General features: G+C 37.2%; 1 protein-coding gene across 6 annotated transcripts in view; it reads left to right on the plus strand.

The window, feature by feature from the left end:
* Positions 1–25,541, plus strand: part of BTRC (beta-transducin repeat containing E3 ubiquitin protein ligase) — a 183,115-nt gene that overhangs the window by 115,245 nt on the left and 42,329 nt on the right. For all 6 annotated transcript variants that reach the window (XM_019459202.2, XM_019459199.2, XM_019459198.2 and 3 more), the window contains one exon: positions 323–412. In XM_019459202.2, coding sequence (XP_019314747.1) covers positions 323–412 — 90 coding nt within the window. The remainder of the gene's footprint in view (positions 1–322; positions 413–25,541) is intronic.

Consider the following 25,541-nt stretch of genomic DNA (forward strand, 5'->3'; position numbering starts at 1 on the left):
ATTTCTGAGCTGATGTGCTTGTTGGCCATTTGTATTTCTTCAGAGAAATGTCTGTTTAAGTTCTTTGCACATTTTTGAATAGCTCTATCACCTTCCAGCAGATCACTGCTGCTTACATACTTGTTCATGAGTTCATCATTGGCTCTTGTGGGCTCTCACTTTCTTTGCTTCCTGTTGTCTACCTTGTTTCCAGTTCGCATAAATCTGGAATTTATACATAGGTCTATCTGTACGTTGATTTTGAGAAATGGAACAAAATTTGAAAACTGTATATGACAGCATTTTAATATTTAAACCTGTTTCCAAAAAATTCTCATTACAGACTTACAACAGCTGTGCCAGACTCTGCTTAAACCAAGAAACAGTATGTCTAGCAAGCACTGCTATGAAGACTGAAAATTGTGTGGCCAAAGTAAGTAATATTACTCATCAATATGCATTATACCGCATCTTAACAGTGCTTTATCTGTAAACATCTTTATATCATATTGTTATTAAAGATCATCACAAGATTTTATATTTAAAAAAAAATACAGGAGACATCATTTTATCCAAAGCAGATTGCAAGTTGGAGTCTCCATCTTTTCAGTTGCAAAAGAATCTTTTGATTATGCATTCTGGTCACACTTCAGTCGAATTCACATTTGTTACTTGACACTAGTTATGGATTATTACAAATAAATAAGATTCATGAAAGAAAATATACAATTACTTTCATAAGGTTGTTCATGGGTTTTAAATGTAATTAAGTATAGGGTATCCATTGCAAGGATTGTGAGATACACTATAGAAAATCCAGTTATTATAATACTATTATTATTTATTGAATGGCTAAAGATAGAAATATTGCTTTTGGTGATTTTGATCTGAGTGTACAAGTATGTTTTATCGTGCATATGCTCTACCTTTTCTCGTGCACAAAATGTATGTATATCTACAGAGATAAAATTAATCACACATTAGAGATCTTATGATCTAATAATTACATTAACTATGGCTCAAATCTTTCAAGTATCTCTAATTAGTTAGGAACTTTGACCTAAATTTCGATATCAGCCATTTTGATTATTCCAGGACTAAGTAAAATTCCAGTATGGGCTCGGTTTCTAGACTTTTACTTTGCATATATGCAAAATTATTGTTTTAATAGCTATTCAGGGATTTGTCACTGTTACAACATTTCCAACTTTAACTACTTTAGTTTAGTCTATCTTATTATACTAAGGCTTTCAGTTACTTGCTATTATTATTAGAGCCAGACCTGGTAATCAGGTAGTCTCCATCCTTTACTAAAAAATCAAAGGACAGCAATATTTTTTATTATTTTTATTTTCTTTCTTAAAACATAGTCACTGGACCTACTTAATCAACTGAAATCATACTAACTATAACCATTAGAAATGATCCATATAATAAGTGTCAGAATTTATTTAAAATTATAGTTTAAAAAGTTGGTTAAGTGTCTCCTAAATTAGAGTGTCTAGTAACTTGCTGTAAAATATGAAAATAATAAATTACATGTATTTATTTTTTCAGCCATTTAGTCACAACTAACAAGTGCTAATTGACCCTATTTTGTGTCTGGCATTTGTACATTGAAATGGGGGACCAATTATTTGGGCCTCTAAAAATAATCTTCCTCCTTTTTGGCCACATTGCTCAGTTTCATCACAAGTGGGTGACTTCTGGCTAAACAAGGTAAAATCTTAGCATGAGCACCGATCCAAGGACAGGGTGACAATTTTAATGAGTTTCATTGAGAGCTGGCCAAGTGAGCATCTGTTCCTTTTGTTTCTCCATACTTTGTAAGCCAGGATTTCTAAGCTATATAGTCATGTTGGTGTGTGTCTGTATGATGTGTTTTGTTTTGTTTTTCTCCCACCCTGTACTTCAGTGGTGCATGGTTAGAAATCTTCTGGCATCTGGCACAATGGCATAATTTCTTCTGTGCTCTTGGGTGAGGAAATAAGTTTGCTCATTGCTGCTCATCTGTCTGTTTCCTTTGCTCCCAGATGGTGACCCTCTCATCCCACTCTTGCTTATTTTAACATTATTCTGACACTTAGATCCTTTCATCGTCTCCTTAAATACCCTAATTTAATAATGATTTCTATCATTTCCTGTTGGAACCTACCTAACTTTCTGGTTCCTTTTGTTGGCCCACATCCTGGCTTCTGGTTCATTGCTTCAGATTTGAGCCAAATAATTAGTTGATCAATGGCAAATAAAAACACGTAGCTAAAATTATGTCTTTCTTGTAACAGCCTCCAGTAGGTACCAGTAACATGAGTTTTCCTTTTCTATTTCCCTTCCGTAAGAGTTTTCCCTTTTCTATTTACATATGTTATGTGTACCTCATGATTCTGTGCTGTTTCTGTTGGCCTCATTTATTGCTTGACCTGTGAAAGGTAATGACTTGCCATTATTTTTGTAGGTCTACAAGCTTGTCCTGTTTCCTGCTCTTCACCTTTAGCCCTTAACTGAGTAGTTTCATCTGCTACATTTGATATGGCTGCAGTGGTTTTTAACTTTGTACAGGTGTCCGTTGTTGATTCAGACCGTACTCCCGAGTGGCCTTGAATGTCCAACCATCTCCATGTGAGAGCACCTATAATATAGTGCTGTCAACCATTTTTTCCTCTAGCGCAAAGCAGCTAATTCTGATGAGTGACTTTGATTTGGGTGAAAATAGTAGTTACTATTATTGAATATTGTTTATATGAGTTTTAGAGAAGACATCAATACCAGTTATTCCCTGAAAAACAGCAAAGTTGTTAAGTTCAGACCCTGTAGTACATAGTATGTGACTCTTCTTTGGCAGAAATAGCTTACAATAAATGTTTTATAATAGGTCTATGAAAACGGGCCCATTCGTCCTCTTTAGAATACAAGAAAACAAAGTGGTAAGAAAAACTACGGCCACTCTAGGTTAATAATAATCTGAATCTCTAACTTGAAGAATGAGACCTAGGAAAAGATTTAAAAATAAAAATGGGGTCATTTTATCAGTATAACCTGGTCTAAGTAACATTTGGAGGCATTGAAATATCTTTTATTTTCTTCCAAAGCCTTCTTTTCTTTCTAATTATAGGTCTGTAGTTCATGAGATTTGTTTGGAACATGACGAGCTCTGTATTTATTGTAGCTTTAAATGGACAGTCATTATTGACTGCCAGCTTAGTCTTTAAAATCAATAATTACATTGTACCTAATTGTCAACCTTCATGATGTTTTTTAATTGGTAAAGAAAGCTAACTAGAAAAATGAAGAGCATTACTTTTTTATGTTATCTTGTTGGTGACTTTATATTTAAATATTACTGAAAATTTTGGGTTCAGGGTTTTCCTAATTTACTTTTTACACATACATGCATGCACAGAATTAAAATTGAGTTGTTTGAACACAGCTACCGACATACCTGCCCAGGTGGGAGAAGTTATGCCTCTTTATGTTTGGAAAATAAACCTTTTCAGTAGTCCTTTGTAGATGTTCTGTATTGTAGTTGTTTGTTGTTACTGTTTTTTACTTGAGACTAATAATCTGTTTGCAACTGACTGAGACAGAAAAATGTGATGTTCCTTTCCACTCACTCCAGATTTTGATAGAAGACTTGTTTTATTTATTTCCAAAATTATATCCGCAGGAAACAAGCTGTTTAAATTCAGATTATGCTGAAGCAAAATGGTCCTGGTATGAGAAGCAACGTGCTGTTTTACGAGCACAGAGTCCCTTTTCTCATAACTGATTGATAGTAAATATTTTCCTGAAGAATTATTGCCAACCATGAACAGTGCAACTGTTTCACTTTTTTTCCGTGCTACTTGCTGTACCAGCCATTGTCGGTAATTAAGATCTACAATTCACAATGCAGACGTTTGCACTTCCTCTGGGTCTGCGCTATTTATAAGGCATTTCAGCTGTTCAGAGTTTCTTTTGAGTTTTAAACTACATGTTAACAGGCTTCTTTAACATACTGTTCCACAAGTAGCATGTCAGATGGTCCATTCTTTGCACAGGCCTCTCTGTCGGGTCTAAACATTAGCTTTGTGGAGAATATATTAACATGGAACCATATCATTGAGGCCAATAAGGTTGGAAAAACTCCGGCATGTTAATGTGTTACACATTAGGCATATTGCCGTTTCAAAAAGGCAGGAATAAAGTTCAGAAGTACTATTTTTTTTCTTTCATTTTACAGATGTTCATATGATTTTAATGAGTGTGAATGGGAGTTATAGAGAGGTTCTGAGAAATACTAGTAAAGTGACATTTCCCAGCTCGCTTTCAGGTAATAATAGAATAATAGAATCAAGGACCATTATTATAGACAAGAGTTTGTGTGTTTGTCAGATTAAAGATGCAAGAATACACCTTCTAGATGTACATGATATTTAGGAGTACTGACGAGGGACACCAAAATGGATCAGCTGCATTTGTTGTATAATCATCTTCAGGAACCTTAAGTAGCATATGCCATTGGAGAGGAAACTGTAAACAGGAATCCTGGTCTATATTAATTCGATAAAAGTAAAAGTCATATTTAACCATTTCAAGAGCATTAATTTCAAAAGGAAAACAAAAAAAAGTCCAGACCCCATTGAGAATCTTGAACTATGCCCTTGAATGAGAGAACTGCCTATATAGTCTCCTTACTAACTGTACTCATTGCTAAACATACAGGAGATAGAAACAAGAAGCAGAAAGCTGTCAACAGAGTATGTGTAAAACTTTGCCTTGAGTGGATATCAGACTGGCTGTTAGAAGCCTAAAGTCAGCTGTGTTGATTCTACATGTTGGACACCAGCATCTTCCAGCAGAGCAGATCTGCAGAGAAAGGCAGACATGGGTTTCAGTGCTGATTCTTGATGGGCCCTTGAAGATAGAGCTTCAAAGCCTTTCCAAGGCAGTTTTATTGGCCAGAACCCAAAACTTTGTGTGGTTCTTTTGAACTACGTTGTTTGTGTAAACTTATTTTCCTTAGTGAACTCTTTATGAACCTTTTTTTTTTTTTTTTTTTTTTTTTTTTTTTTAAAGATAGCAGCATTGGTTCAACTGTTGGGAACCACTAGATCTGACCGAGGCACTTCAAGATGCTAGAACCTATTCACATTTCTGTCTAGCCAGGGAGCTAATAAGATTAAGCCTGTCTTTGTGGATCGGTCTAGATTAGCAGGAGATGAGCCCAGTCAGTGTTTTCCTCAGTGAAAAAGGAAAGGTTGGGAGAGAGAGGGGTGAAGGAAGAAAGTTCTTCATCAAGAACTGACTGCAGTATTGCCTGCTGATGCATGTCGGATCACCCGCACCGAGAGATCACATGGCTTCTCCAAAAGTCAAACGATCAATTCGCCTCGTTTTGGCTCTGTACTTAATGCACAAACAGTGCGATCTGCGGGGCTGTAATTGCATTGTTAGGGCCAAGGAACAAGCCTGTGCCTTTTCAGCAGACAGCTGGCAGGGAGAGAGGCATGTTGTTAGGAAAGAGAGAGGCAAGGCAAATAAAATTACTGCTAACGCTCAGAGATCGGCAGGAGTCCTACTTGCCTAATCTTACCGGTGGGAGCAAGCGGCTGTTGTAATCCAATTATAGCAGCATAAGCAATTTGTTAGACACTCCGCATAATGTAACAATTTCCCAATAAACTCTGACTTGTAATAACGTCGGCAAGAGTCCGCATAAATCTGCCCGAATGGTGGGGGCTGGAGCGTTCGGCTGGGGGCTTGTAATTGGCGCCATCAGCACGTTTTGCGGAGTGCAGTATGGTGCAGTCTTTTAGTGCAGGAATTTTAAGGAGAAAAGCATGGCACACGTTTCTTAGAGAAAGAAAAGTGGCCATTAAAAGGGGAGCAGCAAGAAGGGCATACTCTTGCCTTCACATTACCTAGGAATCTTAGTGTAGAAAGAAAACAGGAGGAAGCCATGTTTCCTTCAGTACTAAAGTGGGGGAGGGGGAAGAGTGTATGGACTAAATTCCTTTATTTAAAAGGCGTCAGTTTCTATTATTTATACCCGCCTTTACCGGCCCCCCAAATGCTGTTCAGGCACCATTTAGTTAACATTTTTACAAAATTGTTCATAGCCAGGCGAGACTAAAAATGCCAAGTTTAAATCTTTTCTTCTAGAGTTTATCATTTTCTTTACAACAGGAAAATATATTTCCTTTGTGCCCAAAATAAATCTTTTAAAGATCTCATCTCATTGAATATCAAACCTTTCTGTAGAGTTCTGCCTTCCGGTTTAAGAAACCATCTCTTACTGAAGGGTTTAAAACCCAGCTTGTTTGCTTAGCTGGCTTTACTGCATTGCTTATTTTCTATTCTGCAATATATTGTGAATGTCTATGATGCTAGGATTAGGAATCTTTCTTGTTGAATGCTTACATTGTACAAAAATGCAGTTATTCTTATTTAAAACTGTACCTGTATGATCATTATAGAAATAATTTTGATTCCTAAGTCATAACATTTCTGTTTGGGAAAAATATTTGTTGTGTGGAGCAGAGTAGAACCTCCATTATTTATTGATTGATTAGGGTTGGTAGTCACAGAATCAAGTTTATTTATACAAGGTATAGGAGGTGAGGAGTGCTCATAGATCTGAGTTAATAGACAGATTTTCATGCTACTGAGTCTGTATTAAATGTTACCTGCTTTCTTATGCCAACCCAACTCTTCATTGTTGTTAATTTGTGTCAAAACAAAGCTTCTGAAATAAGAACAGGATTATTCAAAATACCATGTTGCTGTGGGTATTATTACAATAAATATTTACTTTCAGTATAAACATTTCCTTCCACTGAAGCAAATGCTGCCTTGTTTGACTGGAGCTACATCAATAAACTGCAGTGCCTCTAATAAAGCCACTCAGTGTCTGGGTTTAACTAATGGCTGATTTTCATGGCTTTGACAGTGAGCTGTGTGCGTTATTTTCTCCTGATATTGTAAAAATAATGAGAGCAAATTAGAACAATCAGTTTACACAGATAGCTCCTGATTGGAGGCGATGGGCAATATGGCAGCAGGTAATCCATCTTCGGGCTCTTGTCACATTAACTTCAGTAGTGTGAAAAGATCAGGTGGGGTAAGCAGGGATCCTGCCCAATCGGAACACTGAAATTAATGAGAAGAGCATTGTTCTGTGATCAACCTTTTAATTAGCAAGATTGGAAACGCAGGGAGTGAAGAAGGCAGCACCACAGCTGCACAATGCCAGGCACAATTCCTGAAAGGGGAAAGAATAAAAAGAAAAATCAGTGGGTTTTATATCATACTTCTCTTGCTGTATATAGGCATCGTGTTTCCATTCTGGAGCTTGTTTACAGACTTCAACAAATACTGCCTACTTTCCAAAGTAATATCATAAATATAGTTGATGTGTTTGTCATCTATAGGCTGTAATTCTTTCAGGGGTCATTTAGGATTTTGATTACCAGTATACTGTCTTTGGCATTGCATATTGGGTTTTAACTTTTGATTTTTTTTTTTTTAAATTAAGTAAGCAAAGAATTTACATTTTAAAAGGTCTGCTTTGTCGACCTCCCACCATTCAGCCCCTCCAATATGTAGAGTTTTTCTTGCAAGTAGCATCAGAGTTTTCTGGTCTGGAAAACTTTTGTCACTTTGAGTTGTTTGAAAGAGGAGCAAAGTCCAGGCAGGAAGCTATGGCATATTTAAATTGTGTCCCTTTCCTGATTCTGTTTATTAGGAAAATCACTGTGTCCCCTCCCACCCCGCCCCCCACCGTGCTGTTGACTTATCAGTGTTGAGGGTGTTATTTCAATTTATATAATTAAGAATTGAATATCAATAAAGTATGGTATTTATAGGAGGAAGAGAGGGTGAAATCTATGTAGCAACAGACTAAAGGCTGATTCATCCATTTAAAGCTCAGTTATACTAAAATTGAAACCTTGTTAATTATCGCTGTAATATTGGAAAATGTGGTATAAAGCCATGGAAGATATTAATGAGCCAGATTTTCTCTGCCAAATCAATGCCTGTTTTCTAGGCCTATTTTGACAGGCTTTAACTTTGGGGAAGGTATGAGGTTTTTAGTATTTTAATCCTTATGCTTTTAGTTGCTTACAGTGAAAGCAGAAATATAATGTAAGCTATGTAAATGAATCCAGTTATCTTCCAAGCATATATAAAATAAATTTGTTTTTTTTTTTATATTAACAATTAAGTGACTTAGACATTTATTTAAAGTACTAGTACATATGGGGCACCTGGGTGGCTCAGTCGGTTAAGCATCCAACTCTTGTTTTCGGCTCAGGTCATGATCTCGCAGTTCATGAGTTCAGGCTCCACACTGACAGTGCGGAGCCTGCCTAGGATTCTCTCTTTCCATCTCTCTGTGCCCTTCCCCTGCTCGTGTTCTCTCTCTCTCTCTGTCTCTCTCTCTCACAAAAGAAATAAATAAACTTTAAAATAAAGTACTAATACATAAAAGCCAGTTATCAGGCACCCTTCTGAGTACAGAATTAACAATAAAGAGCCTGTTGTATGAAATATTGAGGTTAGGTGTAATATCTTTTATCATCATAGTTAATAGGACTTTCTTCATAATTTGTATAACTAATGGAGATTCTAGCCTTGCAACCTTAAGGTATTTACAGAATGTAAGTCCCTGATATTATAGCCCTATGTAAAACCCATAGAATAAAGGCACTTCACTACCCATCTCCCTAGTCCTCTCCCCACCCCCACCCCCCCAAATCTTTAGTATAGCTTTTGGAATTCTGTCAGAAACCTTATTTTTGTTTTTGTTTTTGTTTTTTGATTGATCACTTTTCCTGAAAATACTCTTATTCAGTATTTTAGGATCAGTGACTTAATACAAAATAGTTTCTAGGACTTCCCCTACCCCCAACACACTCTTTAAGAGAATGGTGCTACTGTGCATATTAATATTTTAAAGCCCACTTGTTAGAATTTTGCATGATATTTTTCTATATTCCTTAATCTGAAGAAAAATTTTTTACTTACCGCTTTTATGGATTTTTGTGGCTGTTTATTCTCCTTTCTCCTAATTTGGCAGTTTCAGAAGCCTGGGCTCATAAGTTGTCCAAGGATATGTTCTTAGTCATATGGTGTAAATAGATCACTTACAAAGCTTGTGAAACCTGAGCTCTTCTTTTGAACCTTTCAGTACCCATGAGCTCAGGATCCATACATGTAAAATCTTATTCTTGTTTCATGACTCCAGCTTGTAAGGCAAATGAGCTATGAATTTAAATGACTATTCTACTCTATACCAACTTTCTACCAAATAAAATTGGTATTTTTCTCCTTTTTTCCTATGATTCTGGATTTCCATCTGACCTAGTGACCTTGCCAATATTTGTTCTTGTTAGAGTTCTTTTCCAGTAAGATTTGCTACTCAAGATTAGTGTTAAAATAGACGAGGGCATATTTTTTTATGTTAGTAATTACAGAAATGTCTAACTGGCTGAATGACCAAGAAACTCCTTTTTAGTTTCCTAACAGAGCTAGAATTACCAAGTCACCTTAAATTCTACTAATTCCAAGTCTCATCAGTCGGGTTCACTGTAGAGAATTTTTCATTAGTCTAGTCTTTTGGAGTTCTCGTGTGTGGAATCAGCTGAATCTCTGAGGCTATTATGATCCTTTCTAAGTTCTCCATCCACCTGCTTTTTGGTTTTGGGATATGTTCCTATTTAAAGAATTGGAAAATGTCCCATTTTTTCTCATGTACCTTCAGGATGGAAGACGTTTGTCTTTTTTTTTCTTTCAGCTTTGTATTTTGCTACCCAAAAGTTTGAGGAGGAGAGAGGGTATGTTAATATTTACTAAGCCCTATGTTTAGGCACTATAGTGCTAGCTGTGTTACCTATTTCAGTCCTTACGTGAACCTGATACGATGGATATATAACCCCTATTTTATAGATAAGGAACCTGAAACTTAGAGAAGTTAAGTCTTTTCCCAGGTTTTCACATCTTTAAGTTGTAGGGTCAAGTTTTCAACTCAGATCTCCCTGACTTCAGAGTCATTTCTATACTAGACCAGGTTTGTTGCCTTTCAAATAATATTTGGAGGCCCTCTGTATCTCTCCTACCATTACAATTGGCCTCACACTACAAACCACCTATAGCTTTTCGCCATTTGATTCCTGTAACACTTTTGACAGCTAGCAAATGTTATTTCTTCATCTCCCCTGCCTCCTTTACTGCTTGTAAAATACGTTGTTCTGACTGACCTGAGCCAAGTACGATATTCAGAAGACTTAACTATCTCTATTCTGGGCTACTTAGTCAATAATTCTACTATGTAATTTTAAATGCTTACTCAATAATAATCACTTGCCTTGTAAACAAAGGTCTTTAACGTATCTAAGATGACCTCATGGCTCCATGTTCCATTCATAGTTCTACACGTTAAATGAGAGGGACAGTATGAGTCCAATACAGCCGGTTCAGTGTGGTCACTCACACCTTATTGTTTTAGAAGTTGTTTTGAGGGGCGCTGGGGTGGCTCAGTCAGATAAGTGTTCGACTTAGGCTCAGGTCATGATCTCTCAGTTCATGAGTTTGAGCCCCGCGTCGGGCTCTGTGCTGACAGCTCAGAGCCTGGAGCCTGCTTCGGATTCCGTGTCTCCCTCTCTCCCTGCCCCTCCCCCGTTCACGCGTGCTTGTGTGTGTGCATGCGCACGCTCTCTCTCGCTCTCTCTCTCTCAAAAATAAATGAACGTTAAAAAAAAAAAAGTTGTTTTGGAATACAGATCTCATCCTACTTTCTGTGTCAGGATTTACATTGTAAGTATGTATTGGCAGTCCTTTTATACCAAAAATTTATTTTTCCTGATTCAGCTTGGTAATTAATTTTGGCAGTTAAAAAAAATGTCCCTTATGGCTTCAAAACCCTGGCTCTGATTACATTTCAGTAAATATTTTTATATGGTTTACGTGCTTCTGGATAATTTGGTGATTGCAAAGACATGGTGAGGATATCAGAATTAATAGCTGGACATTAAAGTCCTGTTTCAGAGAGGAGAGAGGAAACTTGGGAGAGGAGTGATTTATTAAAAAGAAACAGGTTTATTGAAAGCAAATGAAAACAAAAAGCAAACAGGGGCACCTGGCTGACTCAGTTGGTTAAGCGTCCAACTCTTGATTTCTGCTCAGGCCATGATCTCACTATTCATGACATCAAGCCCCACATCAGGTTCTGTGCTGACAGCACGGAGCCTGTTTGGGATTCTCTGTCTCCCTCTCTTTCTGCCTCTCCCCTGCTTGCGTGCACACGCTCTCTCTCAAAATAAATGTTAAAAAAAAAAAAAGAAAAAGCAAGCAAACATGGCTATTAGCATGTGCACACAAATAAAATCTCCCTGCATATTCTCTAATAGAAAGAAGTGTTTGATAGTTACGGTTGACATAAATTTCATGCTCAGACTTACAAGAATACGTAAGTACTTGCGCACATGGAGCACAGAGACCATGACAAACAGGAATGTTGAAATATTTCTGGAAGAATGAACTAAATGTAATTACATTTTATAGGACAGACATCACATCTTTATACACATGTATAAGATGTGTATACTTTATACACATTTTCTTGGAATATCTAATAGCATAAGAAATTTAATTGTAAAGATTTTTTTTTTTTTAAAACCTAAGAGCCAACCAAAAGGGAAATATACAGAGAAAACCAGGTTTAAACAGAGATGGTTCCTACAGTGTTAACTATGGAGTGTGTAGCGTGACTCTGTAATGGAATATCATGGCAGGGGGTATAATACTGTAAATAAGATGAATATGCCACTTGTGGATTAATGGGCAACCTAAAGAGTGGCTTTATTTACATCTATGTGTGAGGTTCTTTTACAGTTTGTGTATTTTCTGTTATTCTTGTGATTGGAACACTTACAACCTGATAGTTTAATTAGGGAACTTAAAAAAAAAAAAACCGTTTCCTTGAATCTTACTTTACGTATTTTTTGTCACATTCATGTATTGTCATTTTTTAAGACTTTAAAATCGATAGGTTGGAAGAGTTTCTTTTAACTTTTTCTCTGGGCAATATTTAAGGAAAAGTAGTGGGTTCTGAAATTAAGTCCAGGAAATACAGCTATCTTTTAGATATCAGTTATGAACATTAAGGAGTAGGTGTAGGCACTACATGTATCTAAATCCCAGTAGATTTCATGTGCAGTTTTGTGAATAGAGGATGCTTTTGAAAGGTTTGGCTACTGAGTAATGTAAACTTGAGTAGTCTAGACTGGAACACTAATAGCCATTGTCTCAACATTTTAACATGAGAACATGCAATAAGGGTAAATCCTAAGAGCTTTTTTTTTTTTTTTAATATTTATTTATTTTTGAGAGAGAGAGAGCAACAGAGTGTGCAGGGGAGGCACAGCGAGAGGGAGACACACAATTTGAAGTAGGCTCCAGGCTCTGAGCTGTTGGCACAGAGCCTGACGCTGGGCTTGAACTCACGAACCATGAGATCATGACCTGAGCTGAAGTCAGACGCTTAACTGACTAAGCCGCCCACGTTCCCCTAAGTGAGAGCTTTTTTAAACTAATGTTTTTGTCAACTCTTTAGGTTGTTGACTGCCAAGTAATACTATTATTTAGTGCTCTTGAAACTTCAAAAGTTTGAGCCTTAGATTTTTACTCCGTGCTTTCCCTCAATTGAAAATGTGTAATACAGGTTATTTTTGTAAGGCAAATGGTATGCAGAAGTAAATTGCCTTCATTGTAGAGTTTGAATGGAACTAATTTTCACTTGGCAAAAGGTAGATTCTCAGATTATATTTGTTGAGTCTAATTGACTTCTAAAAAAAATAAATTGTGAAATACGTTCTTTAAAATATTAAGATTGTTGGGGCGCCTGGGTGGCTCAGTTGGTTAAGTGTCTGACTTCCCCTCAAGTCATGATCTCGCGGTTTGTGGGTTCGAACCCTGTGTCGGGCTCTGTGCTGACAGCTCAGAGCCTGGAGCCTGGAGCTTGCTTTGGACTCTGTGTTTCCCTCTCTCTCTGCCTCTCCCCCACTTACGCTCTGTCTACCCTTTTGCTCAAAAATAAATAAACATTAAAAAAATTTTTTTAATAAATAAAAAAAAATATATTAATATTGTTATCATATATGATAGCCTTTTGCACCATTACTTTCATTGAATGTTTACAGTGGGTCAGACACTGTGTTACGGGTACTACACTCTCACTTAAATCCTCACAACAGTCTCATTAAGCACACAACCCCATTTTACATACAAATACATTACTACTCAGATCAAGCACCTTGCCCAAGTTATGTTGCAGAACTGGAATTTGAACCCAGACTGGCCCCATAGCCATGTACTTTCAATTACTGTCGTTTGTGAATTTTAGTACATCAAAATAAGGGTGGATGGTGAGTTTTAGTACATGGAAGTAAGGGTGCAGTAGGGAGGTTACCTAAAAAGTTCTCTATGGTGCCTATTAGATGTTAAGAATTTACCATCAAGTAGCCAGGATTTGGAAAACACAGAAGGATGCAAATTGGTTGTATAAAATTATGATACAGTAATACATTTTAGGTTTGTAATCTTCACTCGCACTTACGGTATTTTCCTTTTCAGCATTCCATGTGAGATGCTAAAAATTAAAAATACCTCAATTAGCAACCACAAAAAAGTAAAACTGTTAATTGAACCTTGTAATGTCCTCTTGCTGTCTGTTAGGCTTTTCTTTGCAGACTTTGATTATGTGTAATAAAACTGTTGCTTAATTAATGCCAGGGTTCTGAAGCATTTGGATGCCACAGAAGAGGGTGAAGAGGAGAAACCAAGAGGCAGCATCAAATAGTTTTCTGTCGTGTTAATTTAGATCTGCCATTCTGGTCCTAGTTGATGATATATGGCTCCCAACAGATAGGGGGAGAATTGAATGAGAAGCAGTAGTGAATCCTGTTTTAAGAAAAACACAAGTCATGACTGAGGCTCACAGTAGGTTAATGAATAACTGTTTTCAGACAATATTTCACCCCTAGTTGGAGCTGCCCTTGGAATGAATGTGGCCGTGTTGATGTGACCAGCAGACACGATGCAAAACCAAACTAGTTGGTGACATGGCACCATGGCTTTGCGGTCTGTGCAAGAAAGATCCACAACTGATGTCCATAGCGGGCTGTCACTGGGAGAAAGGTGCTTGTATGTAACCAGAGCATGAGAGAGGATATCCTACTGACTTCTATTAATTTTTATTTAGAATGCTAAAAAACAAAATGGTAAAAATTCCCCTTGGAAATGGCTTAAGTCTCCCTTAATTATGGACATACTTCTTGAGGGATCTATATGCGTAAAAAAGAAAAAAAAAGTTGATAAGGAAATGTTTGTTTCATATCATAATTAAAAAATTTTTTTTGTTAATTTTAGAATACAGAGTAACAAAGAACACAACAGTCTTCACTAAAATGAGTTTACTTTTGATGTGACTCTTTACGTTCTCTTCCTTTTCATTCTTTCATTCTCCCTTCTTGATTCAATAAACTTATTTATTAGCTGGTTTTGTATTTATATTTTAACAAGTGTTGAATTCTATTTTAAAGAGTGTTGAAAAGCACTGTTGCTTTCAGGGTGGGGAAGATTTGAAATCCAATAATGAAAAATGAAGTCTCTTTCATTTCTGGCTGCATTCCTAGATGGTTGTATGTATCATAATCATTGAACTTTTAGAGCCTGCTCAAATTCTGTTTGGACTGCATAGGGTTACAACATACCTAAATTATACTTTCCGGCAATATTTAAACACGAAGTAGACATTGTTAAGTGGAAGCATTGATACCATAATTTCTAGTGGTTAAGGTGTCTGTCAGTAAAGAAGGAAGCTTACTAGCATTGGGAAAAGAGTACAAGCTTCAATTGGAATGGGTCTCTATTGTCCAGGGGGTTATTTAATGCTAATAAATACTTGCTTTAGCATAGATGGAGCTAGGTTAAGTGTTTACAGCCAAACCTTTCTCTTCTCCATTGAAGAGCAAGGTTCTCCTAACACTGACCTACTTTGCTTATATGGTACTATAGATAAAACAGTTATGCAGAGAAAAATAGATGAAGACCAGAAGAATTTTTTAGTAGCAAGTGCTTGGTAGCGTGTTTCTTTGTTGGTAAGACATAATGTTTCCACAAATCATGAATAAATATTCTGAATTCCCTAATATTATAGCAGTTATAACCATTTTTAAGCCTCCTTTCTAAGTAGATATTTCTCTCCTGGCTTTCTGTATTGTGAACTTTACAAAACTGGCTTCGGCAGCCTATTAATTATTCATATCATAGCAACAATTAAAGCAAATTAAAAATAAAAATCGCCATATTGCATTTAACCATGGGCAGCGCCAAACTGTGTCAGCTCTGGAAGGGCCTGTGGTGTTTCCTTAGTTAAAAGTGCTAGAGGGAGCTCTAACCTTGTTCAGAGTAGTGGCATATGGGAACAATTGTCTGTATGTGGCCATGGGGTCGCAAGTAAAGATAGGAGGCTAAGGATGTTACGTGGCAAAAATTTAGATCTTTATTAGAACTCCCTGTTTCCTTTAGTTTCCTGTATATCAGAAAATATGGGTGAGGACTGTCTAAGTATAATCAAACAGGACTTTAGTCACCCTCATTCCTCTTTCTATAAATCTAATCATCTCCTTCTAATACAGTTTTCAGGAGACCCTGAATTTGGCTCAGTGAATTTTCACAAAGTGAAAACACACCTGAATACTCACCACTGAATTTTTTTTCGTTTTCTGTTTTGTTTTGTTTTGTTGAAAAAGAACGGAAAGAAAAAGAACATTAGCAGAAACCCATTCCTGTCCTCTTTGTCACTCCCCTCCCAAGGGTAACATTATCCTTACTTCTAACATCAGTCATTAGTTTTGCCTGTTTTTCTTCATATAAATGAAATCACATGATACATACTCTTTACTGTCTGACTTATTTCACTCAACATAATGTTTTTGAGAGTCACATTGCATATAGTTGTAAATTTTTAAATTTTCATTGATGTGTAGTATTTCATTATACCGATCTATCCATTTTGCTATAGATGAACATTTGGGTGCTTTCAGATTTTGATAACTACAGAAAAATTGTATATATCTGTCGGTAAGTACATACAATGAATACATGTATCCTATTGGGTATGTATCTAGGAAGGGAATTGGGATTTCCAAACTGGTAGTACCAATTTATACTCCTGCCAGTGTGTGAGTGAAAGTTCCATTGTTACCCAACACTTGATTTTTTGGCTTTTTCATTGAGCGTTCTGATGGTGAGGAGGAGAATCACATTACATTGTTGTGGGTTTTTTTGTGATTTCATTTCTAAGTGTACAGTCCAGTAGTGTTAAATATATGCACACTGTCACATTGTGTTTTTTAATTTAAGTTTCCCTTAAAAGTTAAAATTGACTATGTTTTTATACATTGACCGTTTCGATGTGATATGCCTGTTCGGGTCCTTTTGCCCAGTTTTCTATGTGGTTTTATGTATTTTTCTTAATGATTTATAAGGGTTCTATGTAAATTCTGGATACAAAGTCCTTTGTTTGATATGATATATGTGTTGCAGATATTTTCTCCTATTCCGTGCCTTGCTTTTGCACTTTTTGTTAATGATGTCTACTGAGAAACCCAGGTTCTTAATTTTAGTATAGTCCAATATATCAATCTTTGCCACATATAGTTAGTATTTTACATTCTACTTAAATCTGTGCCTACCCCAGTGTCATGAAGATATTCTGTTTTCTTCTAAAATTTGAATGGTTTGACCTTTTACATTTGGAGTACAGTCCACTTGATTTTTTGTGTGTTTTGGTATTAGGTATAGGTGAAGAGTTGTTGTTGTTTTTTGTTGTTAGGTGATAATCAGTTGACCCAGCACTTATTTATTTTTGAGAGAGAGAACACCAGTGGGGAAGGAGCAGTGAGAGAGGAGGACAGAGGATCTGAAGCGGGCACTGTGCTGAGACATCCCAGTAGGTTTTTCATATCTATTTGCAGACTCTTCATGTAGTCCTACTATTTTGAATTGGCCCTAAATAAGACAAGTTGGTGTATTAAACTGATAGAATTTTTTGCCAACACACGGAGGGATTTTTAGTAGAGAGATACATTCATTTATTGACATTTTTCTAGAAAACATTATCTTAGATACTGGGAACTATGGACAGAGGGGTAGATGGAGGAAATGAGACTAAACGTGAAAGAAATGAGTTAATAAACTTCAATATGACATTATTAAGTCTTCCTACTTAGTGTCAGCCCTGAGAAAGTTTATCACTTTTAAAGGGTTAATTTCCCTTTTTTTTTTAATGTTTGTTTATTTTTGAGAGAGAGAGAGAGAGAGAGAGAGAGCGCGAGCAGGGAAGGGGCAGAGAGAAAGGGAGACACAGAATCTGAAGCAGGCTCCAGGCTCTGAGCTGTCAGCACAGAGCCCAAGGCGGAGCTCAAACTCACGAACTGTGAGATCATGACCTGAGCTAAAGTCGGCCACTTAACTGACTAAGACTCCCAGATGCCCCTAAAGTGTTAATTTCTTAATTATGGAATATTTTAGCCTGTAGAAAAGTGAGAGAATAATAATACCTGTGTACCTGTCACTCAAAATGGTAACATTTCTTTGCATTAAACATTCAGTATTTTTAGAGGTGCCTGGGTGGCTTAGTCAGTTAAATATCCAACTCTTGTTTTCGGCTCAGGTCATGATCTCAGGGTGTGTGGGTTCAAGCCCCATGTCGAGCTTGTCGACAGTGCAGGGCCTGCTTGGGATTCTGTCTCTCCTTCTCTCTCTCCCTTTCTCTCAAGTAAATGTAAAAAAGAAAATTCAATCTTTTTAAAATAAACTAATAAATAAAATAAAAAATTTGTTCATTTTAGAAAAGGTTGACTTGTTCTTAAGATTCTGGAATATATTGCTTATCCAAATAATATGAAAAATATTTTTTTTCTCTTTTTAAATGTTTATTGAAAGAGAGAGAGAGAGAAAGAGAGAGAGAACGTGCACACACATGCAAGTGCGGGAGGGGCAGAGATTGGGGGGAGGTTAGAGAGAATCCCAAATAGACTCCACGCTCAGCATGGAGCTCAGCATGGAGACTGTCACGGGACTTGATCTCACAACTGAGAGAGAGATCACTACCTGAGCCAATATCAGGAGTCGGAGGTTTAATCAATTGAGCCACCCTGGCACCCCAAAAATATTTCTCTTTTCACTTGAGGGACATACTTAAATTCTAACATGTTAATTTTTTAGTAAGAAAATATGAAGGATGAATCTTTATTTTTAAATTTATTTACTCAGCTCTATTTTTTTTTTAATTTTTTTAACATTTATTTATTTTTGAGACAGAGAGAGACAGAGCATGAATGGGGGGAGGGTCAGAGAGAGAGGGAGACACAGAATCCGAAACAGGCTCCAGGCTCTGAGCTGTCAGCACAGAGCCCGATGCGGGGCTTGAACTCACGAAGTGTGAGATCATGACCTGAGCTGAAGTCGGACGCTTAACCGACTGAGCCACCCAGGCACCCCTACTCAGCTCTATTTTAATTTACCATGGAGCTGAATCATATGGACTCAAAATACAAAAGCCAGACTGAGCCTCAGATTATTCTGTCCACCTACTCATTTTACAGATATGGTCCAATGACGTAGAAACTTGCCCACAATCACATAGGTAATTAGTGATAGGGCTGGGTCATCATGCTTTGCTGTGGGGCAGTTTATATGTCTGTCAACTACAAGAAAACTTTTCATAATGTTTTATTTCCAGGGTATCAGAGTTGGGTATGTATTCCTTAAACAGAAAATAAAACTAATGTAAATTTCAGAACATTTGATACACAGAAAAATTTCATGAGAAAAAGTTGGCACCCTTGAGTTTCATTTTTATAGTGTTCTAGGTGAGTTTACATCACAGCCAGGTGAAGTTAAAAGGTAGGGTAGTGGGGCCCCTGCTTGGCTCATTTCGGTTGAGCGTCTGTCCGACTTTGGCTCAGGTCATGATCTCGTGGTTCATGAGTTCAAGCCCCACATTGAGCTCGCCGCTGTTAGCACAGAGCCTGCTTCAGACCCTCTGTTCTCCCCTCTCTTTTCCCCTCCCCCTGCTCACGCTTGCTCTCTCTTGCTCTCTTTCAAAGATGAATAAACAATTTTTCTTTAAAAAGCTTTAAAAAAAAAAAAAAAGGTGGAGTAGTAAACCAGGAAATAACTTTATAGACACCATTTCATACTTTAAGAAAAGCCAAGTTCTGCAGAGAAAGAATATGATTTCTTTCTAAATCAACTGCATAAACATTGTGGAAGTAACTGTCTTCTTGATTATCATTTCTTCCTGATTTTGTTTTCATCTGCCACCTCTATCCCCAACAAATACACACTCAAAATCCCTGGTGGAAGTTTGTCCTATTCGGGGGAGGGGGGGGGGTAGTTTTCGTGATCCTCAAAATTAAATCTTTCCTCAGAAATACCAAAATCTACAGTCTCTGTCTGGCCCATGAAATCCCATAAAAATAGTGCCCCTGTGAGGGAAGTATAAATAAACTTCAAACAGAATCAAATGGTGATAGTTTTTCTGCCAGTTTTTGAGAGAGAGGAGAGTGAGTGCTGGTAACAGAATTTCATTCTGGTTTTAGCTCTAGCTCTGCCTTTGCTTATCACTAACACAAAGTATAAAGTCTGAAGGAAGCGGGGTGCCTGGGTGGCTCAGTTGGTTGAGCATCTGACTTCGGCTCAGGTCATGATCTCACGGTTCGTGGGTTCGAGCCCTGCGTCAGGCTCTGTGCTGACAGCTCAGAGCCTGGATCTTGCTTAGGATTCTGTGTCTCCCTCTCTCCCTGCCCCTCCCCTACTTGCTTGCTCTCTCTCTCTCAAAAATGAATAAACGTTAAACAAAAAAAATTTTTTAAAAGTCTGAAGGAGGCAAAATGTACTCTGTACACAGGATGTTAGCTCTTTGATAGAAACAAGGTGGATTTTAGAAATTGGAGTAATGCATTGAGAGTCTTGTTACCATGCTAATAATTTCCTTATTGTTCTTTCCTCACTAAATTGGAGTGTTACAGGAATGTTTTGGCAACTGCTCTGAAAGATTGAAAATGAAATAAAAAAATCAGTGCACATGCCTTTTTTTCCATATTGTAAAACATATTTAGAAGTCTTCCTTTTGCTCTTTTCTTTCTCTCCAACTGTTAAATTTAATGGAAACATCAACCTAGTGTCAATCATAACTCCTTTTGGAACTTAAGTTTTACTATGATCTTTAGATTTTTACATAATTACACGAAAACTTCGAAACAAATCTTAGAAAACAATGGATTAAAGATTGCCAAGTTAGAGTACTTACGGACAAAGCATCAATGTAGTGATAGTAGCATCCTTGTTTAGTGAGAGAAGGGGACTCCATATATGCTTTACTGCTATAATCCCAAAAAGCAATATCTGCTCTTGCTAGAAGTTTGGATTAAAAATTCAGTTTACCAAATATTTTTGAGCTGCTGTTACATAGACATAAAGTGCTTATGTCATCATCTCTATCCTTCAGAGTTTAAAATCTCGTGTGAAAGTGAATATTTCTAGACATAAAATTGTTATAAAAGCAAAGAAGCTTGTATTTAATAAAGCATTAAGCTAATTACAATCAGCAACTAAGTTTATTACAGTTCTCTCTAGTTAAAAGCATGATTACAGCTAATACCCTTACTCTGTGCCAGGTACTCTTCTAAATGTCTTTACATTGTATTATTTTATTTTTAATCCTAACATTAACCTCACCTCTAGGTGATTACTGTAAGAATCACCCTTTTATAGATGATGAAATTGAGGCACAGATAGGTTAAGTAATTAATCCAAGATCACACATTGAGTAAATGGTAGAGCTAGGATAGAATCAGTGCCAAATTATGGTATCATTTTTTGTGATATTCCATTACAGAAACATAAATTTCTTCACAATGACATTTGAACTAGCTTCAGTGTGGCACTTGTGGTCATGGTGCTTATGAAAACCACTTTTGAAAGCTGTAGAAAATGTATTTATCCATCTGTACAAAGCGGTCCTGATCTTTAACATTTAGTCTTAGTCATTGACCTGGAGTTTTATTGTCATTAAAAAGTGGAAGGGCCAAAGTTTCATTTTAGAAAAAAACTGTTCACTTTATATAACAACTGCATTTTGAAATTTACTCTGAACTTATGTGAATCTGAACAAGTTATTTTGATCACCTCTGCTAAAAAAACAGATGCTGCATCCAAACTAAGGTTCTCCTGGATAAATTAAGAAAACAATTACCCAAGTATTCCAGAGAGAAATGTCTTTAGTCCCTTGATGCTCCAAGGGTTATTAAAGTTTTACCTGCAGATAACCAAGACTTCCAGAAGTTACAAGTCATTTACTTCATTCACTGCAGCTAAGAGAGGCCTGTACTGCCGCCTCATAGGATTATTTCTTGCTGCATTTAACATGCATTAACAAGCATTTGGAAAGAGTTGAATTTCTTCTGGAAAGTTGAGTTGGCTTCTTAAGATCCTATTCCAAAAACCGTTGTATTTTCCTAATCCAGGTTTTAGATATACCTTCTCAAAAGCGTTCTTCAGGAGCAAGTTTTACCAAATCATGGAGACCTTTTTATTGGACACAAAAATGTAAGGATTAGAGCACAAAGAGGAGGGGGGGGTAGTTTTTTTCTTTCTTTATTTAAAACTGACTGTATTTCTCCCATGTACTTTTAATTGTGCTTTAAGTGGGTGTCTGTTTTCCTTTGGCAGCCAATACCCCCGTCCTTCCCTGTTATTTATGGTAGAACGTAAACTTTCTGCTGCTAAAATAAAGGGAGGATGTGAGGGGGAAGTTGGGGAGAAGACTCTTAGTTTAAACTTTCTCCATCACAGAAATTTTATTTTGGCAATATTAGCATTATTTAACATCCCGATGAGCAACCTCTATCTGAGGAAGTTTACAGAAAGAGCAACCAGATTCCAGACAATTAAACTTTATTACTCTGCCTGAAACATTAAGTAGTGGTTTCAGAAAATGGTTTTCCATCTCCTCTCCTTCTTGATGTTTATTGTTTATTGTGTGGGAGAGGACCTGTTTGTCCAACGAGCATATTGAAGGTGAGCTTGGTAATGCTGGGTCCCTATTGCATTTGTTCTTGTCCCCTTCATCTCTCTCCACCTCACCCCTACTCTACTTACAACCCCACCCCCAATCTCTTCTGTGCCTTATCTTTCTCTCCCTTCCCATCTCCCCCTACCCCTGCTTATCTCTCCTCACTCTTTTCAGGTCTCTCACCTACCCCCTCTCAAGTGCTCCCTGTCTCTCCCCTGCCCGCAGACACTTTGGTCATTCCTCTCCCTTTTCTCCTCTCCTCCCTCTTCCCCTTCTCTTTCTCTCTCCTCTCCTTCCCCCTCTTCCTTTGCTCCAACCTTCTCCTCTCCTGTCTCCTTTTCCCTCTTCTTCTTCCTCTTCTCTCTCCTCCTGTCCACAGTCACAGTGATCTGTAATTCCATATCCTCCAGGATCAGATCTTGACTTGTCTGAGGCAAAGGAGAGAAGTTTTCCCAGCTCTGATTAATTCGATGTTACAGACAAAAAAGTCCTCTAGATGGCACAGAAACATCCCCCTCCCCTATACATCAAATAATTGACTAGTATATATTTTTTAAAGACCAGAAACATATTTACCCACCAAAATGTGAAAATTATTTATTGATGGTGGAAATTATGGGCAGTTTTTATGTTCTTTGTGCTTCTATATTTTTCACATTGTCTAAAGTGTATCTATTATAAATGATTTAAAAAAATTTTTAACGTTTATTTATTATTGAGGGACAGAGAGAGAGAGAGACAGAGCATGAGCAGGGGAGGGGCAGAGAGAGAGGGAGACACAGAATCTGAAGCAGGCTCCAGGCTCTGAGCTGTCAGCACAGAGCCTGACATGGGGCTTGAACTCACAAACCACGAGATCATGACCTGAGCTGAAGTCAGATGCTTATCCGACTTGAGCCGCCCAAGCACCCCAGTGTTTTTTAAAAAACAAATTAGTCTTTCTCTGCTTGACCCCACTAGGTCCTTATTTATTGAAAATTAAAACAAAACAAAATGGAAGAATCAGATTTGACCCTCTAGCGAGTATGAATCTGGTTTGTTTTTTGATGTTTAGTTTTCCAAATTCTTTTAACTTTCAAAATGGTGGCCCTTTGGACTACAGCAGGAAGCTTTCAGCTATTGGCACTATCATAGCACACAATGGATGTTAAATATAGTCTTACAAGTTAGGCTCAACCTCTAAGTCCTATAAGACCTTTTCTTCCTTTCTCTGCTTCCCCAAAATTTAGTTCCTATTTTGTTTTTTTCTTAATCTTCTATACACTGAGGGTGGTCAATGTGACAGACTTGGCAATTTGTACATAGATTTGTTTTCAGCCCTGTTATCAGTCTTGGGGGATAGAGGGAACTGGCATTGGTGAACAGCCATTCTATTATTGTTACACCTCATTATTGTACCTTCTTTATTGCCCTTGGTACTGTTGGTTATAAAAGGCATAAAATTCATGTTATACTAGGCTGTGATACCAACTCTGTTACAGTTAAATGTTAAAATTCCAAGTACAGATTCAAGTTTGACCAAAAAAACTTCCAGACTATGTCCTTCTTGCTAGCTAGCTTAGGTGTAGAAGGTGAGTGTAAGATTAGATGAAGTAAGTGTTCGAGACAAAGTTATCCCTTTCCTACCTATAGTGTGATCATTTAAGAAAGGGTTAAATGGTATAGTTAGTGAATGGTTTTCTAGCTGCAGGGGTTTTTGAAAAGAGATCTAGGAATTATACAATTAATTGAATTCTTCAGGCCAGGACTTATGGTCATTGAAAAAATGTGAGTGAGCAAAATTCTCTTGCTTTGCTCCTAGATATAGTTCATATAGTGCCTTAGAATTCCTGAATTCTTTTTTTTTTTTTTAAGGATTTTGTGCCTATTTATGCAGGTTGGACATTTTATACGATAAACATGACATTTTAAAAGAATTTACACAGTGTATTTGCTCCCTTGCCTTGCCTTTCTCCTTGTTTGTGTTTCTTATTTCCTCACTTCTCCAAGTCTGCATTATTGGTGCTTTTTCCCATTTTCCCCCATCTTGTGAGCAAAGTTTTAACAGTACGTAGAAAGTTAACTGCCTGGAGTCTTTTAAATATAAGTAACACGCAACCAGTAATAAGCTGTCGGTTGTTTTTTTGCTGCCTGCAAAGAAACATAAACACAGCGCTCATTTCTGGCAGGTTTTTACTGTCAGAGTTTCTCCTATTATATTTATCTTACAATTTGCCAGGGGGTGAAGTTATTAAGTTTTAGCAGCAGCCATCGATCAAGTTCACAAGTTAACACGATAAAGGCTCTGTGCCGCTCCGATCCGGGGAAATGATGATCCTCACTCGGTAATTAACTAAATGAGAAAGTTAAATCTTACTTGAGAGCTGGGAGAGATGAAAGAGAGGTGTTTGTCAGTTTCTCAGTGGAAATTAGAAGCAGTTTTCTGCAATTCCCTAAGCTGCTGCTCTGTCATATTTTACATAAGCTCTGGGAAAACGTCTTGTAATTAGTGCTGTCATGGAGGATTTTTTTTTTGCTGAAGGATGTTGGAATAATTCATTAGATTATCAAGAAAGGCTTGTGTCCTGAAATGATTAGCACAGTGAAATTTAAACCATTAACGATAACAAGTTTAGAGCTTGCTGCAGTGCAGAGGCACCCGGGGTATGTCTGTGCCTATTTCAATCATTTCTTATAATTAAACATTATGTCCTTTTCTTCCCCCCATCACTAAGACCCATCCAAAAATCCTTTTAAGGTGGCACTGCCTACATCAGTGGGTTTACCAGCCTTGGAGGTGTGTGTAGTTAGTAGCTATAATAATGCAGCAGTAAATTAAACTGCTGTGAGTTTCTTGGTTTAGAACAAAAGAACCTATTGCCCTGGAAGCTATGAAGTTGCATGAGGGAAGCCACTGCAGAAACAAGAGCCCTGGTTTTGAAACCTAACAATGCTAAGTGACTATCTGATCTCTTTAACTACCCTGGAAACCTGGAAATAATCAAAAATGGCTTTGTTTTGATTTTGGTGAATTTTTTATATGGCTTTTCCTATAATTAGTAAATAGAAAATTGGCAGGTGTCCAGTCTATAAATAATCATATGTACTGGGACCTTTGTGAGTTCATTTCTAGCGAGTTTTATTTGAAAGAATTGAAGTGATTGCGAGCTTTTTCTTGTTGGTTATTAGAAACAAGTCAGATTCATAATGTGAACTTTCCTTCTGCTGACAAATCTGCCCCTTCCTGTCTTCCATGTTCACTAATCAGATCTGACATATTTATGAGTTCACCTAATATGTAATCATATTTAGTAGAGACTGTTAAAATATTAATGCAATAATCCCACCGAGAAATGTGATGTTTACTTCTGTTGAAATGTATGTCCCATTCTGTTTATATGTGGAGCCACCGGTTTCTTTTCATTTGCACTCTCACGCCCCCTCACCCCCACCCCAAGAG

This window comes from Panthera pardus, unplaced genomic scaffold (assembly GCF_024362965.1).
Source record: "Panthera pardus isolate Hobbes unplaced genomic scaffold, ASM2436296v1 HiC_scaffold_22, whole genome shotgun sequence".
NCBI classification, from domain to species: domain Eukaryota; kingdom Metazoa; phylum Chordata; class Mammalia; order Carnivora; family Felidae; genus Panthera; species Panthera pardus.